This window comes from Panicum virgatum, chromosome 3N (genome assembly GCF_016808335.1).
Source record: "Panicum virgatum strain AP13 chromosome 3N, P.virgatum_v5, whole genome shotgun sequence".
Classification (NCBI taxonomy): domain Eukaryota; kingdom Viridiplantae; phylum Streptophyta; class Magnoliopsida; order Poales; family Poaceae; genus Panicum; species Panicum virgatum.
In genome coordinates this window covers 37,992,677-38,009,201 of record NC_053147.1, presented here as the reverse complement: position 1 = coordinate 38,009,201, position 16,525 = coordinate 37,992,677, and the positions used below count along the sequence as shown (strand labels likewise).

Below are 16,525 nucleotides of genomic sequence, written 5' to 3'. Positions count from 1 at the left end.
TTTTTTCCTTTCACTTCCGTCATCAATAAATGCATCCTTTTGAACCCGTTTGTTATAGTATCAATGTGAAAGCCCTTTCATAGCACACGAGCTAATTGCATATTTCCCTCCACTTACTTCGCTAACCTGTCGCTTATATATCTTGTCAGGCAGCGAGGTTCACCAATCTTGATGCACCTATCCACGGCTTCTAGAGCGTGCGTACCTACGCACGTGCGTACAAAATCCGCGTTGTTTTCTTTCCTTTCTCAGTCAGGCCACTAGCGCTGCCCGCCAAATCCACCACCGCATCTAGGGATGAAAACGGTCGGGAACGGTCGGGAAAACACCTCAACCGTTCCCGCAACTATATTTTTTGGTCGGGAATGGAAACGGCAACGGAAAAATCGGACGGGAAAACGAAATCGGTATTACGGGATATCGGGAACAGAATCAATCGGTCGGGAGCATGCCGATTACGATCGGGAATCGATAACTCAAAACGGGAAAATACATACAACCACTTCAAATATTTAACTCGATAAAATAATTACAACTATGCATAAATAACATGGAAACAAGACTCGTATAACTAAGAAACACAGGTAAAGTGAATCACGAATTCACAATTCACGTTGGAACACATGCAAACAACAATTCACGTTTCCAACACAGGTAACACAGCCGACTACGACAAATACGGGAATTCCCGCGGGAATTTTCCCGGCTGAAAACGGGAACCGTGAAAACGGTCGGGAAAACACCCCAACCGTTCCCGTTCCCGTTCCCGCCCGTTTTCCCGTTTTGTTTTCCCATTTTCCCATTTTTTTCACGGAAACGGTTTACGGTCGGTTTAAACGGTAAACGGAGCCGGTCGGGACGGGATTTTCCCGTCCCATTTTCAACCCTAACCGCATCGTCTCTCCCCTCTTCCCACCTTGCACCGGCCCCTCCTCCAGGCGCAGTCGCGGGACCGGATGGGTGCGGCCGCAACTGCACGGAGCCGCGGTTGCCTCAGGCCGGCGCTTCCTACCGTGGACTGCCGGTGGCGCGGCGGACAATGGTGAGCAGAGGCGAAGCTAGATTAGAATTAATCCTGGTGCACTCTCCATTGGATAGTAGGAAGCTACTATAGTTTACATGCTAAAATTTAGCTAACTAGTAGAAATTTTCCATTTCACCATGGTGCATGTGCACCAGGCAAAGAGAACGTAGCTTCGCCCCTGGTGAGGTGGGGCGGAGCAGCACCGCGGCCAGTGCAGCCACGACACACGGCTCGGCTCAAGCAAAGGAAGGCTCGAGCCATCTGTTGGAGTTCGTCGGGGCATGGGGACGTTGCCGAAGCTCAGGTTCACCACGGAGCGTGTCGGGCGGGCATCTAGCCAGACGAGACAACCGTACGGGTCGCCATGGAAGAGAGAGTGGTGAGGGAGAGACAGGGAGAGAGAGAGGGAGAGGAGCAAATGGGAGGATACAAGACAATGCAGGGAATTTTTGTAAATATTTGCCACCGTGGCGCCATGTGGCATGCCACGTCGGCAATGGATGCTCGCGTGGCGTGTTAGGATCTTGCTTGAAATACTTAACACGGTTTAGGGATCTAGATGGACGATTTGAGAGTTTAAGAACCTAGGTGAAACTGCCGAACAAATTTGAGGACTTGAGATGCAATTTCTTTTGTTTTATATTCTTCCCTCACTTTCAGTTTATCCATTTTTTTAAAAGATAGTAATATTTTATTCTGTGTTCATAACTTAATTGTTGGAGGTGCATAATTTATTTGTTTGCTTTGTAGATTAATTTGTTCAGCTATATTGACTCATTTGTTCATGATATTGATTTAATTATTTCGGCTATACAACCATGCTCCTGATGTCTAATATTGTTGTGCGTTATACATTACTATTTGTTTGTTATGTTTATTTTTTGTTTGTAAAAATAATTGTTCTTGCTGTTAAAATATTTTTTCTAAAATTAAAAATTAATTATTTAGTAAAATAAAGTGCTTTTAAAAAGTACTGGAAAACATAGGGAAGTGTGATCTTGTTGTGGAGATTCTATCATAAAAAAGATAATAGTGCAACCTAAATCTATTCTAGACGATCGGTTTAAGATTTACAATTCTTTCAGTTTTTTAATCCGCATGTGTGTGGCTGATATCATCATTGTGATCCTCTTCTTCATGCATGCATGCATAAACTCTCTCTCCTCTAGCAACATACATGAAAGCGTGCCCAAATATTGTTGGGCTGATGGCCCGTTCAATACCTTACTTCAGGTGATGGTTGGTGGAATCATCACTGAAGCGATATAGTGAATTAGTCCCCCCCCCCCCCCCCTCCTAAAAAATTAGGCTATCCAAGAAGTGTTTATTGGTGCTATTTATGCGTGGGCCCACCAAAAAGTTAATTTTCCCCTCACACCCATGCATATCGGGATATATACTTTAGTCCTCGGGATATACGCCCTCCATCCCATGAAGTATGGAATTCTAGTTCTTTTTCAGACAGATTACTGTGGTGTGCAAAGACTATCATGCCCTTATTTGTTTGTTTGTCGTATGCGGTTAGTTTTTGCATGCAAATTAAATCTGACCACTTAATTAAGCGTGTAGTTGAGATCCAACCTCTAGAATTACACTCTTTGTAGGATTTTTTCAAACATGGAATTGCACTTTTCATGGAACGGAGGGAGTATGTCTCAAATTAGTCTATGGATCCAAACAACTTTGGACGCTAAATTTTGGAGGACATCTCGTCAAATTAGTCCAAGGGCTAATTCTCCAAACAAAACCATGATCGGCAGCCCAGTTGGCCGATTCCCTCCCGCCCATGGGGCCTCATGCCACGTGGCTTGAGGGTTTTATCCTTTCCCAGTCTCTCTTCCTACCTTGCGCCCAATTAAGCGCCGGTTCGGCTGGCTAGGCCAGCCGCCGCTGCTAGCCGGGCGCGTTTCCCCTCATGTTTCGCTGTAGCTTCAGCCAGCGCCGGTGGCTAGCCGAGCTAGCCGAATAGGCAGTAAGGCGTAGAATAGGGTACCCCGGACCCATCTAACCGGCAAAAAGTTCCTGAATAATTGATTTTTAAACCTAATCATTGTTAGTTCAGACCTGAATTTTACTGCTGGCAAGACCATAACACAACTCTAGTTTTGCTTGTGTAGCTTTAACTTGAACCCATGTAGAAACAACTTCCAAATTTTACGGAAGTCTTTCTAAATATCACACATATGACTAAAATTATTGGCAAATAACCGATTGGTAGGATAAATATCACACATATTACTAAATCAGGAATAAAACCACGCCCTTGTTTGCAAGTTGAAAGAATTAGAGGATTACAACAAACCAACACACTTTTTCCAACTGGCAGCTCTGGCATCAACACCACCACCATTCATATGTGGAAGCAAACGTCAAGTAATTAAACAAGATATTACCCATTCACGTAGGTTATATAATCTCAAATCTCACTGACCACATGATTCACTGTGCATGAAATTTGGTAGGCATATTTCTGAAATATACTCAAATAATTTTTCTAACTTCTTCGTCCGTGGAAAAAGAAGCCAAACTGCTATAAAATGACAGAGTACCAGCTCACTGGAAGCTGGAAATGAAGCAACATCATTGAACTGAGACGCGCATTGCTTCCCTCCAACTAGGTTCTTTCTTTATGCTGGCTTTTGCCCAAGCAAAAGCGATATCGCACGGACCATGTATAATACCTCCTTTTAAGTTAACACCAGCATAAGCAGTGTTAAGGGGACCACATTACCTTTGAGTTAGCACAAACACACAGTCATAATGATCGAATTAAGCTTTAAATACAGCTTGCAGTTTACTAATTATCACTACAAGAGAAATGACCTTTCGTCCCGATATGTTAGTATCGGTCGTAATTTTATTCGGTACTAAAGCTGCCCCAACCCTGTTTTAGTACCGGGTCAAAATATGAAAGTCATTTTAATACCGGACCAAGACACCGGCTGGTACTAAATGTCGTATTTTATTACTGGCTGGTGTTTTGGCCCGGTACTAAAATGGTGTGACCATTTAGTATCGGCCAATGACACCTGTCGGTACTAAAATGTGACATTTAGTACCAGTCAGTGTCTTACCCCGGTACTAAATGGTCATTCACGGGTTACTTCAAAAAGAATGCATCTCCCACCTAATCACATGTGATTCATAGGTGGGATGGTAAGAAAGGGTCGTGCGAGGCCGGAGGTCGTGAGTTTGAATCCTAGAAACCACGCACGCATGACTTGTGAATTTCCTTCCTTATTTTTTCTTTATTTTTTGTATGCAAAACCATTTAGTACCAGTTAGCGTTAATGACCGGTATTAAATTGCCTAAGTACCAGACGTTTTAGCCATTTAGTACTGACCAAATGGTACCGGGCGGGTGACCGGTACTAACCGGGTTCCCGTTCGGTACTAATGTCAAGTTTTCTAGCAGTGTATAATTGAAATCATCTACAAGTTTACTAATTATAAGTAAAATCATATACAATCTGACAGCACATGCATTTATTTACAAATTCACAGGCATATACAGCCCATTGGCGCTTAATTTACAGATTAATTAATCTCGAGACTACCGGCCGGTCCTCAGTCCTCACATCACATAACCTCAATCCTCAACAATCTCTTTAGCAATCTCTAGCCAAACTCCCCTGAACACCTCCTTGATAACTCCATGGTACTCCCTGGAGTTCAGCGACAAGTAGCACTCAAGAAGTTCCTGCATATCCTCCGGCGTGTGCATGTTGTTCTCAATGATCATCTCCACCATGCTCTCTCTGAAGTCGCTGGGCGGGTCCGTCGATGCCTTCACGACAGCAAAGCTCCTCCTCGCGGCACTTCTCCGGTGACCACTAGCTCTCGTAGTGCTGACCCTACCATCAGTGAGAGCATGTACCCTTCTACTCCTCAGCCTCGGTGAACTGGGGCACGTACCACTTGTTGATCCGGTAGGCGCTGGCCTGGTGCGAATCGGACGAAGCTGCAAGTCTTGAAACTCGTGGCTGGCTTTATCAATGACAATGGCACTTGCCGTCGTTGCTGGCATGTGATGATGTTGGTGATGGCGGTGATGGTCTATGGGGAATTGGATGTCTGATGCCTTTGGATTAAGATGGAGAGTGGAGGGGCGTAGCTTTGTGTTCATGTAGTGGTAGGATCTTGGTGGCGATAGTGGAAGCGGCTTTGGAGTGGTGGTTCCATGGTAGTAGTGGCTTGATCTCTTGGAGGTCCTTGTTGTTTCGATGTTCCTTTGGCTTGGTGGCCGTGGCCCTGGTCTCTTCATGTCCCTCAGCTTGTAGAACCATGAGTTTGGCATGAGATGGGATAGTTTGAACCTATGATGGTTGCTCATCTCTCTCTCTCTCTCTCTCTCTCTCTCTCTCTCTCTCTCTCTCTCTCTCTCTCTCTCTCTCTCTCTCTCTCTCTCTCTCTCTACAGTACGGTGTGATGCAGCATGGAACATTACATGGGAGGGGCAGGTTGTCTATATATATATATATATATATATATATATATATATATATATATATATATATATATATATATATATATATATATATATATATATTGTAAGGGCGGCAATATAATGGGAGGTACGTGGTTCTGAGCTGAAGGGATCTGAGAAGTTAAAATTGTAAACAATTGCAAACACGCTGCAAGTTGGCACGATAAGAAATGAGCCAACAGTTCATATATTCATACCATAGTACCATTTGGGTAGCAAGTCGTTTCAAAAATTAGTTCAAAGCTACCAGCACCTTTGCAAACTGTTTCAGCATCGTATCGGCTTCTTCATTATGATTTCGTGGTTGTAATGATGTGCAAATTTCTTCTGCGATTATGGAAGCTGAGATAGTACACTTTAGAGAAACAGCAGAAAGTCTTTAGCAGCTTGAAAGTTGCTTAGGGAAATCAAGTGTGTGGGCCAAATGGTCCTAGTTGATTGCTACACATGAAAGGAAAGCTGAGATACATTTACTTGTTTATGGAGTGAGCAACTTACTAAATGATATAAAGTAGATCGAAAATTGCACTTTGTGTTCTTAAATGCAGCTCCAATACTCATTACCCTGCCTTTTTAGAGCAATACGACATTAGCCTTTTGCCTCAGCAGCAACTTTACAGCAAAGCACACGAATATTCTCACACTTTTTTTCTAAAATGAACCACTGTTGCATTGTGAGAACTTTCTTTGCTGTAGGACGTATCCTTGTTTTCCTTTAACATTTAAATAAGGGAGAACTCGATTGTGCCTCGACTTTCGCTATGGTACTCCAAACTAACTGTGAGCCGTGAGACATCCATCTAAATAGATTCATTATTAGATCTACCTAATACTAATATTAGGAAAAATATGCAAAATATCTTCCAATTAGATCTAACTAATACTCCCTTCGGGCCAATTTCTTAGCTTCTTGTGTCGAAGCCGGTCGTAAGCTTACAATCCGTTTCTCCTCTGCCCCCTGTGCTAGATTTCTTCTCCATCTCATCATTCAGTATGCTTACATCCTCTTATTATACATGCTCTCACCATTCAGTCATGCAAAATGCTTCATTATTATATATACTTGCTTCGTTCATACCCATGCATTGCTACAGACGGATAAAAAATATTACTGCAGCAGAAAAATATTGCTAACATAGGTGGCTACGATGTACACTACTAGAAAAATGCCCTTGGGTACCGGTTGAAAGTGCCCTTTGGTACCGATTTTTTGAACCGGTACCCCGAAAGCGGTACCAAAGGCTCGAGCCTTTGGTACCGGGTAAAACAACCGGTACCTATGGCTAAAATATTCACGCAAAATATCCTTTGGCTGGGATTTGAACCTGCGACCTTTAGCCTCGCGCATTGCTACTTTACCATCTCACCTATGCAGCAGTTCTGATTGAGAAGGAGATATTTTCCTTTTAAAATAACCCGGTTGGTAACACCAACCGGTACCTAAGGCTCCTAAGGTACCAGTTGGTGTTACCAACCGGTACCTAAGGCTCGTCTATAGGTACCGGTTGATAATACTAGCCAGTACCTAAGGCTCATTCATAGATTCCATCCACCCTAAGGTACCGGTTCATCTCTGTACTGGTACTTTTGGGTGGACCTAAGGCTTGTTTTCTAGTAGTGGTATATCCTCAACAGAAGGTATTTACGAAGTAAAAGTTGGGAAATCATAACATAAAATTTGATCAATAATATCTGATATATAATCGGCACATCTACCATGCAATCTAACAAAGTTAATCCCCAGATTTCATTGCGTCACTGCTACAGACATGCCCAAATCCGAGTGGACTTCCCACCATATCCATGTACACCTCAGTGAACAAATTACACTTCGTTCTTGTTATTATTAGGGCAAGTACATTGCTACATGTTAGTCTCATAGAACGTCTTATGCAAGTTCATGTAGGATTTTTTATTAGGTGGCAGAGAGAGAGGGGGAGGAGAGAGAACAATGTGGTTGTTTTGCGAGACAACCACCTCATAGGCTAAAATCTAGGACTATTAGACCACTTTCTCACCATTGTAAGAGTTGTTGTTGCCATACAATCACAATATTTATTTTTTCTATGCACAAATTATGGAATTATTTATTTACTATGAGATAGTTTATAAGACAACCTATTGTATATTTCATGTTACATCGTCTCAAGATGATGTGGCAATGCATGAGACCGTCTATTACACTAGACCAATGTACTTGCCCTTAAGCAATCAAATGTTATACTAATATATCTATACCTATTACTAAAGCGGGTAAGCTTTCCACTTCAAATTTTGGTTTGGCCCATCTTGTGTCATTGACATGTGGGTCTTAATCCATGTACTAACCTTTCATCAAACAAAATCCTAATTGGAACCCAGACAAATCAGTCAGAATCATAATCGGAACCTGGACAAATTAATCGGAATCCCAATCGGATCCCGGAGAATTAGTGCCTCGCATAATCATAACACAGCCTATACATGAACACATAATTATTTAGATCTATTATATTATTGATGGCAACGCACGTGTACTATGCTAGTACATTATAAATAAATAAATACACCAAAGACAATAAAATTACCTTCAGGCTATGGAGTTAAGACCTCCTTGTAGAAAATATTCTTAGTGAAAGTACCATCTATTGTTATGGTATTTTTCTTCTCTTTCTTTGAAGTTATATTTTTCTTCTCTTTTTCTGAATTCTTCTCCTTCGCTTAGTGTTTAGCATTTTTCTTCTTGTTAGCTTCTTCATCCAACTCGTTGGCATTAGGGCGAGTTGCAAGAATCCGGAGGTTAGTTCTAGCGATTGCTCTCGACATTGCAACATACAATTGTCCATGAAAAACACCGGCTACGTGTGGTAGACACCAACATTAGGGATAGTCTGACCAAAAACACGGGCTACGTGTGGTAGACACCAACATTAGGAATAGTTTGACCTTGTGACTTGTTTACAGTCATCGCAAAGCTGTCCACAAGGAAACTATTTTATTTTGAATTGGGATGGGAGAGTTCGGAACCCAACACAACTGAGTCAGAGATCGCCTCCCTCGATCTATACAATAACAGTTGAAACAACTGAAAATAATTTGCATCAAGATTAGACCAACCATAACTATCACAGAGGTCATACTTGCTAGGTTGAGATGTTTAACAAAAGGGATCCCGACACATATTTTTGATGAACCTAGCTAAAATATTTCTATCAAAAACTCAAAACTTTTTTCACGCAGCCCGCCACTGTATCCTTTCCTTGAGCACTCACCAATCAAGTTTCCACTTTCCTTATGTTGACACCAATCAATCATCCTCTTTTCTTTTGCAAAGATCAATCAATCATCGATTTTATTTTCTAAGGAAATCAACCATGTGCTGATATCTTTCCATATACGTCAGACTTGTTTGTCTCCATGTACATCGGGGAAACATGTTCTTGCCCCTACTTTGAAACCCAATTGCGATTGGCTGCATTGTTAGTAATAGATGCCTGAATATGATGCAGCCACTAAACATGTAATATACTAGTTTCTTTTGTTGGATACATATATTGGGATGTGATCTGGTGATGCTTTTCTTTTGGACATGTATGATGGGAATGTGACCTGGTGGCATATCTCTTTTGGATATGTATGATGGGATGTTATATATTTATATATATATGCATGTGGTTTGAACTTACTTATGTGTGTCAAGATACTGTCCAAATTCTGTTAATTTTTTGTTTATATTCTTATTAAAATGCTGCTGAGATATAATGGCAAATAGCGATATATTCAAAAAGTTCTACAAAGTAGGGGTATATTTGCAAGGGCAAACTTGTTTTCTTTGACACTATTTTTGTGTTGGTGACGGAGTAGGGGTAAAACAAGGTTTCATTTCCAAACAGTAATGGTAAAAATGCAAAGTGAAAGAAAATGGAGATAAATCACAATTTGAGTTCAAAATAGGGGTAAGAACGTAATTACCCTTAAAATTAAAGATCAATACGCAAAATGAAGGGTCATCTATGGGACGCAAAGAACTACATTGCTAATGACTCTAGAAGCTGGCATGCTTCAACTAGCCACTCCCTTCGGATATCGATGTGCTGCAACTGAGTCCACAACTGGAGCCCATGTGTGCTCCTGAAAAGCACCAGCACAAAGGTTTTGGTGTACAATTGTTAAACACGGTATCATTCCTTGTGAGCTGAATTGACCAGCATATAGCTATGGCTCCTGTCAATAACATTATATTTTGCTTTTGCCCTCCCTGTTTAGACCAGTTATTGAACAAATGTTCTACATTTACTGGTGTTGGTACACCTAACACAAAATGAACTGCACGGCAAAGAAATTTTGCATAATGACATTCAACAAATAGGTGTTGGATAGTTTCCGGCTTATTGCAAAAAACAACAAGCTTTATTCTCAATCCAATTCCTTCTAACTAAATTATCTTTCATTAGGATCACTCCTCTTTTAAGATACCACAAAAATATTTTATTTTGAGAGGAATCTTCATATGCTAGATTTCTTGTATAGCTTTCAAACCATTATTAGCTAGCTTTCTATACATTGAATTAACTTTGAATGCCCCATTTTCGGTAGATTCCATGTAAATAAATCCATCCCCTCATTTATATTAATATGTAACAGACTTGCAACAAGGTTATACCACTAGGTTAACTTATCGCCAACTAAAGCTCTTCTCGGAAGAAGATATTAAGTGGGTTCGAACTTAGTACTTCTTCAATAGTGGCATGTGATGAGGACATCCTCCACTATTACCCGCAGGCAAAGACGCAACAAGAAAGTGGCCAAGTGGTCCAGTTGTAGTCGGGCGGCGACCGTGTGAGCCTCTGAATAATCCCACCTTGCTTAGCTTCGGAGGAGGAAGCCACCTTAAAAGAGAGAGCCACCCTTCTCCTATCGGACTAGTCTTTTAGGGAGATTGGGCCTTTCCCCGAGTGGGTGTGCACTAAGAACTGTTGGGGTCCGGGCAACCTTAATTTATCGAGCCTCGGCCAACCACACCTAGGCCGGATGCATAAGCATGTTTTCCCCACCTGGGCCGGATGCATCAGCATGTTTTCTCCGTAATATATTAATTTAATTAGGGAACTGGTCTTTCAGCTTCTGGTTACCTAACCATTATCTTTCCAAAATCGGATTTGGTTACCACTAACTAGCTTGAACCTTCCAAGATTTAGGAATTTATCCCATTAGGCTTGACCAAAAATATGAATCCCCTTTTTTTTACTTATTTGGCTTAATGTATGATTCTTCAGGTATTTGTTTCTAAGCATTTCTTGCCATAAACTCGCTTCGTTACACAATTTATAAAGCCACTTGCTCAGGAGGCATTTGTTTTGTATGTCTAAATCTTGTATCCCTAATCCTCCTTGTTCTTTTGGTTGGCGGAGAATGTTCCATTTTTTGACCAACCTTTATTTATATTTGTGCCTATCATTCTGCCAGAAGAATCTTGATCTATAATATTCAATCTTTTTGAGGATCCCCTCGGGACCTCAAAAAAAGAAAAAGGAGAGCACATAACCATAGGTAGACTAAGAGCATCTCCAAGAGTTTGCCATATTTTACTTGGCATATCTTGTGTTTTGCCAACTTCTAAAAAGATATGTCAAGTAAAAAAAACTTATCTCCAACAGTTTGGCATAATTCACTTGCCAAATCCAGATCTAACTTACATCAGGAACCCTGAGAGAGAAACAAAATTATATTTATGCCCTTTTCACCGTTTGAAAACTTAAATCAGGAACCCTTCTCTGTTATTTATTTCTTTTTTCACCCTCCCACCTGACTAGAAACCACGATGCCAACCGCACGCCGCGCGCGTATATTTACGCGCTGGAGGCTGATTTTTCCCAAGTTGCCAAAAATTGCCAAGTCTTTTGCCAAACTGTTGGAGGAGTATTTTTAACGTTTTTGCCAAAAATCAAAGATGACAACTCGATTTGCCAAACTGCTGGAGATGCTCTAAAGAGAATAGAATTTACTAGGACCAAACGGCCCTCTACAGATAAGACTTTTTCTTTCCATCCACTTAGTATTTTTTTTCTATTCTATCCTCTTTTGCCTTCCAATCCTTGTTTGACAACTTTCCCTAATGCATCCATGCACATCCAGATCCGCTAGAAGCAGCATATATGTAATTGATTACCTCCATCAACCACTCAACCTGGTTCGTACGGTGCAAGAACCGCCCCTAGGCCTGGCTTCCAAGATGCGGAATTTTTGCTCTTTTCTCCGGAGGTGGTGCGAGTAGGTGAGTACTTGGGTGAGCTTGCGGAGAGGAAAAAGCTAATTCGAGCCGGCTGAACAGCCAACCAAGGGCGTAAACCCCGTAAACACAAAAAAAATATCATATCGAATGTTTTGACACATGCATGGAATACTAAATGAAATCTATTTACAAAACTTTTTGTATGGATGGGCTGTAAATCGCGAGACGAATCTAATGAGCCTACTTAATCCATGATATGCAACAGTGATGCTACAGTAACTAATCCGCTAATTATGGATTAATCATGGATTAATTAGCATCATTAGATTCGTCTCGCGATTTACAACCCATATGTGCAAAAAGTTTTATAAATAAGCTTCATTTAGTACTTCAAATTAATAAGATTCCATCACAAAATTTTTTTGCGTTGAAACTAAACACGGCCCAAACAAATTCTCACCTAAGACTGGCCATACACATACAACAGCCAAAAAAAAATGACACTCACATCCGGTGAACCTGGCTGGCCAGAGCCTGCATGCCGCGTGAGCCAGGCTACGTGCTGCTACAAAAACCAATCACACCCTATGGGTTTCTAGGGAAGTTTGTCGTTGATGGTGTCATCTTCACCCTCGGTTTATCGGAGATATTCTTCATCAAGTCTTCTACAATCCTTTGGTCACTTTGCACGGTATGTTGATCCGGGTCCATACGTCTGTGATGCCTCCGCTACCCCTTGCCAGCAATCTACTTCTCAGCGGCTCTGAAGTGGTCGTCTTCTAGGCTCCAAGGCATGTGTTCTTCTATTGCATCTCCTTGGGATGCATGGAGACGCATGTTTGATCCCATACGTTGGGTGATATTGTAATTTAACCTTGGGTCTTCATGTAAAATGGCTACTTGTTTAATCTAATATGATTGTAATTTAACCTTGGGTCTTCATGTAAAATGGCTACTTGTTTAATCTAATATGTGTGTGTTGACGCTAAAATTTTGTAAGGTTAATTTTAGAAAGGAGATGGAAGCCGACGAGGGATCCCGGAGAAGGCCGATGGACTGTTCGGTTCAAGCTTAGAAGACCTAGTCAAGGCTAATACAAGCATAGCCAAGGGCCTAGTCAAAGGCGATGCAGATGGCAGGTGCGAGTGGGACTAGAAGGTGACTCAGCAGAAGATCCAAAAGATTCATGAAGTTTTTGTAAATATAGTAGATTTAGTTGTTGTCTTTTGAAATAAGTTTGTTGGGTCATGATATACTAGGAGTCTTAGTTTTCAGAGTATAAATAGTAGTACTCCCTCTGTTCCTTATTAATAGTCATTTTTGGTTTTCGTGCCACAAGTTTGACCAAATTTATATAAAATATGTGCACCATTTGTATCTCGAAATGAATTTATTAAAAAACTAGATAAAAAGATGTATCTAATGATATCAATTATGTATCATAAGTATTAATTTTTTATATAAAATCAATCAAAGTTATTCCTCGGGAAGCGAGAACAACAGTTGTTTAGGGACAGACTCATGGCTTGTAAAAATAATCATGGATCAATATATTTTCTCGACATCATGCCAAAATCCTAGGAGTAGGAGTAGAGTAGATTTCAACGACTTCTTCGGTGAATGGGTTCATCGCTTCAATCTTCGGTTTGCTTGTAAGAATCATCGTATCAGATTATCTAAGCTTTAATTACAGGTTTATCGCTGTAATTTTATTTAGTTAATCTACCAAGTTATCCGATCTTTCTTAATTCGAACAAGGATGACATTGCTTCAACCTTTTATTTGTTTTAATTGAGTTCACCAGATATCAATTTTTTTAATTGCTCATAAGGCTGCATCGTTCGATCTCTTACATGTAGTTATTAAATCTCACAATTTATCGACGGTAGTAGATCTATCGGTTTCTATCTAACTCTTTTCTTGCATTGTCTTAATACCGATAGAATTCATGATTCTCGTCATATCTTGAAGATTAAATCCTGCACCTTCTTATAGTTAGTCTTGCCAGTTGGTTCCTTTGATTCGATATCATTATCTCGGTTAGATCCGATATTAGAGTAGTGGCATTGAATTAAATTTTATCGGTTTGGTTAGATCTACTATGACTTGAGTTTCCAATCGGCTGTCCTAGCCGATCACACATGTGAGTTAAGAATTAATCTTATTATAACTAGATTTATCGGTAAGTTTTATTTAATTTATCATCCTAGTTATATATCACCGCTGTCTTAGTTAGATCTGATTTGACTGAGGGCGACGTTAAGTTAAGTTTAACACGCTAGACGTGTTTCTTTACCGTTAGATCTGTTTTCAATTCTAGTTGTTAGATCTGTTTTCAATTCTAGTTGTTATACATGCACAGTTTTATAGCCAATAGCTTCACTTATGTATCGTACGAGTCGGCCGATACCTTCTTTTGTGGAACTATTCGAATTCCACCCGATAAGTTACTTGTTATTTACTAATTAAATTTCTTTGACATGCACCAGAGATAACCAGACCTCACAAACGTTAACGCGATGTGGCTTACCTCCAATTTTTTGCAGCAATAGTGTGCTATTATAAAAATCGCGAGTACATACAGTATTCAATAGAAAAAATGAATAAAATATTAATAAAATCCAGTCCTACCGCGGGTGCTCCTCCTGCTCCGTCCCCGCGTTTCAAGGTTTGAACAGAATCCGCCGCCCGCTCCGTCACACCTCTTGGCTCGCTCCTTCTCACACCTTTTTTTTTTAAGGCTCCTTCTCACACCTAACACCTTCGTCTTGTTCACACTCGAGGCGTTCAAGCGCAAATTTTTTTTTACGTTGGAATTTTAATATTTTGAAGTACTAAATAAAGTCTATTTATAAAACTTTTTGCACAGATGGGTTGGAAATCGCGAGACGAATCTAATGATGCTAATTAATCCATGATTAATTAATAATTACTGGATGGTTACTGTAGCATCACTGTTGCAAATCATGGATTAAGTAGGCTCATTAGATTCGTCTCGCGATTTACAGCTCATCTATGCAAAAAATTTTATAAATAGACTTTATTTAGTACTCTATATATGTGTCGAAATATTTAATGTGATGATTTTTTTGCGTTTACGGAGTCTATGGAACGAGAACTAAACAGGGCCTTAAGCAGTCAACAGTCATCCGTCAGCACAACACCTCTATATTGTTTCACTCGCCGCTGTATCACAGCAGTAGTAGAGACACTCCCTCCGGCCGCCGGCCACCGTCACGAGCGAACTAGTTAGTCGACGGCAATGGACGCCTCCTCCTCCTCCTTCCAAAGAGGCGGAGAGCGACGAGGAAGGTGGGGGAGCCCCGAGCGCACGGTGGTCTGGACTGAGCCCAAGCCCGCGCCCAAGGCGACAAGGAAGGGGGCCGTGGTGTACTACCTCTGCCACCGCGACGGCCACCTCGACCACCCGCACTTCCTGGAGATGGAGCTCCCGCTCTCCTCCCACCGCGCCGCCGCCGGCGGCCTCTACCTCCGGGACTTCACGGCCCGCCTCGACGCGCTCCGGGGCAGCGGCATGCCCGCCATGTACGCCTGGTCCTCCAAGAGGAGCTACAGGAACGGGTACGTGTGGCAGGACCTCGCCGAGGACGACCTCGTCCACCCCGCCCACGGCACCGACGAGTACGTCCTCAAGGGCTCCCCGCTCCTCCTCCTCCTCCCCGAGCCGCCCCCGCCCGCGCGCCGCGACGTCTCCTCGGCCTCCTCCGCTTCCAGCCAGGACTGGAGGGCCGCCGCCGGCCGCCGCCGCAAGAACTGGAGCTCATTCGACCTCGGCGAGTACAGCAATAACAAGCAGCTGGTGGCCCTGCGCGCCGCCCAACAGTCCGCGGCAACGCAGACCGGCCACCGCGGGACGGAGCCGGACCAGGAGTCCACGGAGCTGGCCATCACCGAGATCTCGCCGCCGCCGTCCTCCAGCAGCCCGGACGACGCCCTGGACAGCTGCGGCAGGGACGTCGGCGTGATCGCCGGCGGGCGGATGCGGGCGTCGGCGGTGCTGATGCAGCTCTTCTCCTGCGGGTCCTTGGGCGGCGCGAAGCGGGGCCACGCGCGCGGGCGCTCCGACGTGGCGCCGACGAGTGCCAGCGGCAGCGACCGGCAGGCCGCGGAGAAGGAGGCGGCGGATGCGTACGCCTCAGCAGCAGGAGCGGAGTGCTCGTCAGGTAATATCATGGAGCGGGACTACTTCAGCGGCAGCCTCGTCGAGAGCAGCAAGACCACGGGTGGTGGCGGCGGCGATGCTGCTCTTCTTCTAAAGAGGTCGTCCTCCTGCAACGCCGACAGGTAGGTGTCCCTTTTCAGATGTGTTGACGACGCATGCGCGGATTCACGGGAGCTACGTTTCATTTGGCACTCCACTCCTCCTTACGTGTACGCAATTGAGCAGGGGCGCCGCGAGGCTGAAGCTGCCGGTGGCGGCGAGGGAGCAGGTGGTGCGCGCCGGGTGCCTGGCCTCCCGAGGAAGCCGCGCGCCCAAGAGAAACACGAGTAAATCCGCGGCGGCCGCGAGCAGGGAAGACGGAGGCGAGTGCGAGGGCGCGACGGAGCCGGCGGCGGCGGCCGCCGACGGGGCGGGGAGCAGCGGCCCATGAAGCCTGTGCCTTGATCTGCAGGCGGCGGGACGGGCACGGCACGGCACCGTGTGGACGCCCCGAGACGTGGATGGACTTGCAACGGCACGGAGTTGTACTGATCTACTGTAAACAATGGCGACGAGATCCGGCAGCAGTCTCGCGTGCCTGCTATACTTCCCTAATTTATTTCTAATCAATTAGTTAATCAA

The 16,525-nt window shown here is 43.2% G+C and overlaps 2 protein-coding genes across 2 annotated transcripts; one reads left to right on the top strand and one right to left on the bottom strand.

Moving 5' to 3' along the window:
- Positions 1–4,502: 4,502 nt before the first annotated feature.
- LOC120668154 (transcription repressor OFP1-like) lies at positions 4,503–5,357 on the bottom strand. The gene has a single exon (XM_039948070.1). The coding sequence runs from the start codon at positions 5,355–5,357 to the stop codon at positions 4,614–4,616; it is 744 nt and encodes a 247-aa protein (XP_039804004.1). The 3' UTR covers positions 4,503–4,613.
- Positions 5,358–14,848: 9,491 nt separating this feature from the next.
- LOC120665898 lies at positions 14,849–16,525 on the top strand. Its single transcript, XM_039945616.1, has 2 exons — positions 14,849–16,026; positions 16,130–16,525. Exons 1-2 carry the CDS (start codon positions 14,984–14,986, stop codon positions 16,332–16,334), a joined length of 1,248 nt encoding a protein of 415 aa, XP_039801550.1. The 5' UTR covers positions 14,849–14,983; the 3' UTR covers positions 16,335–16,525.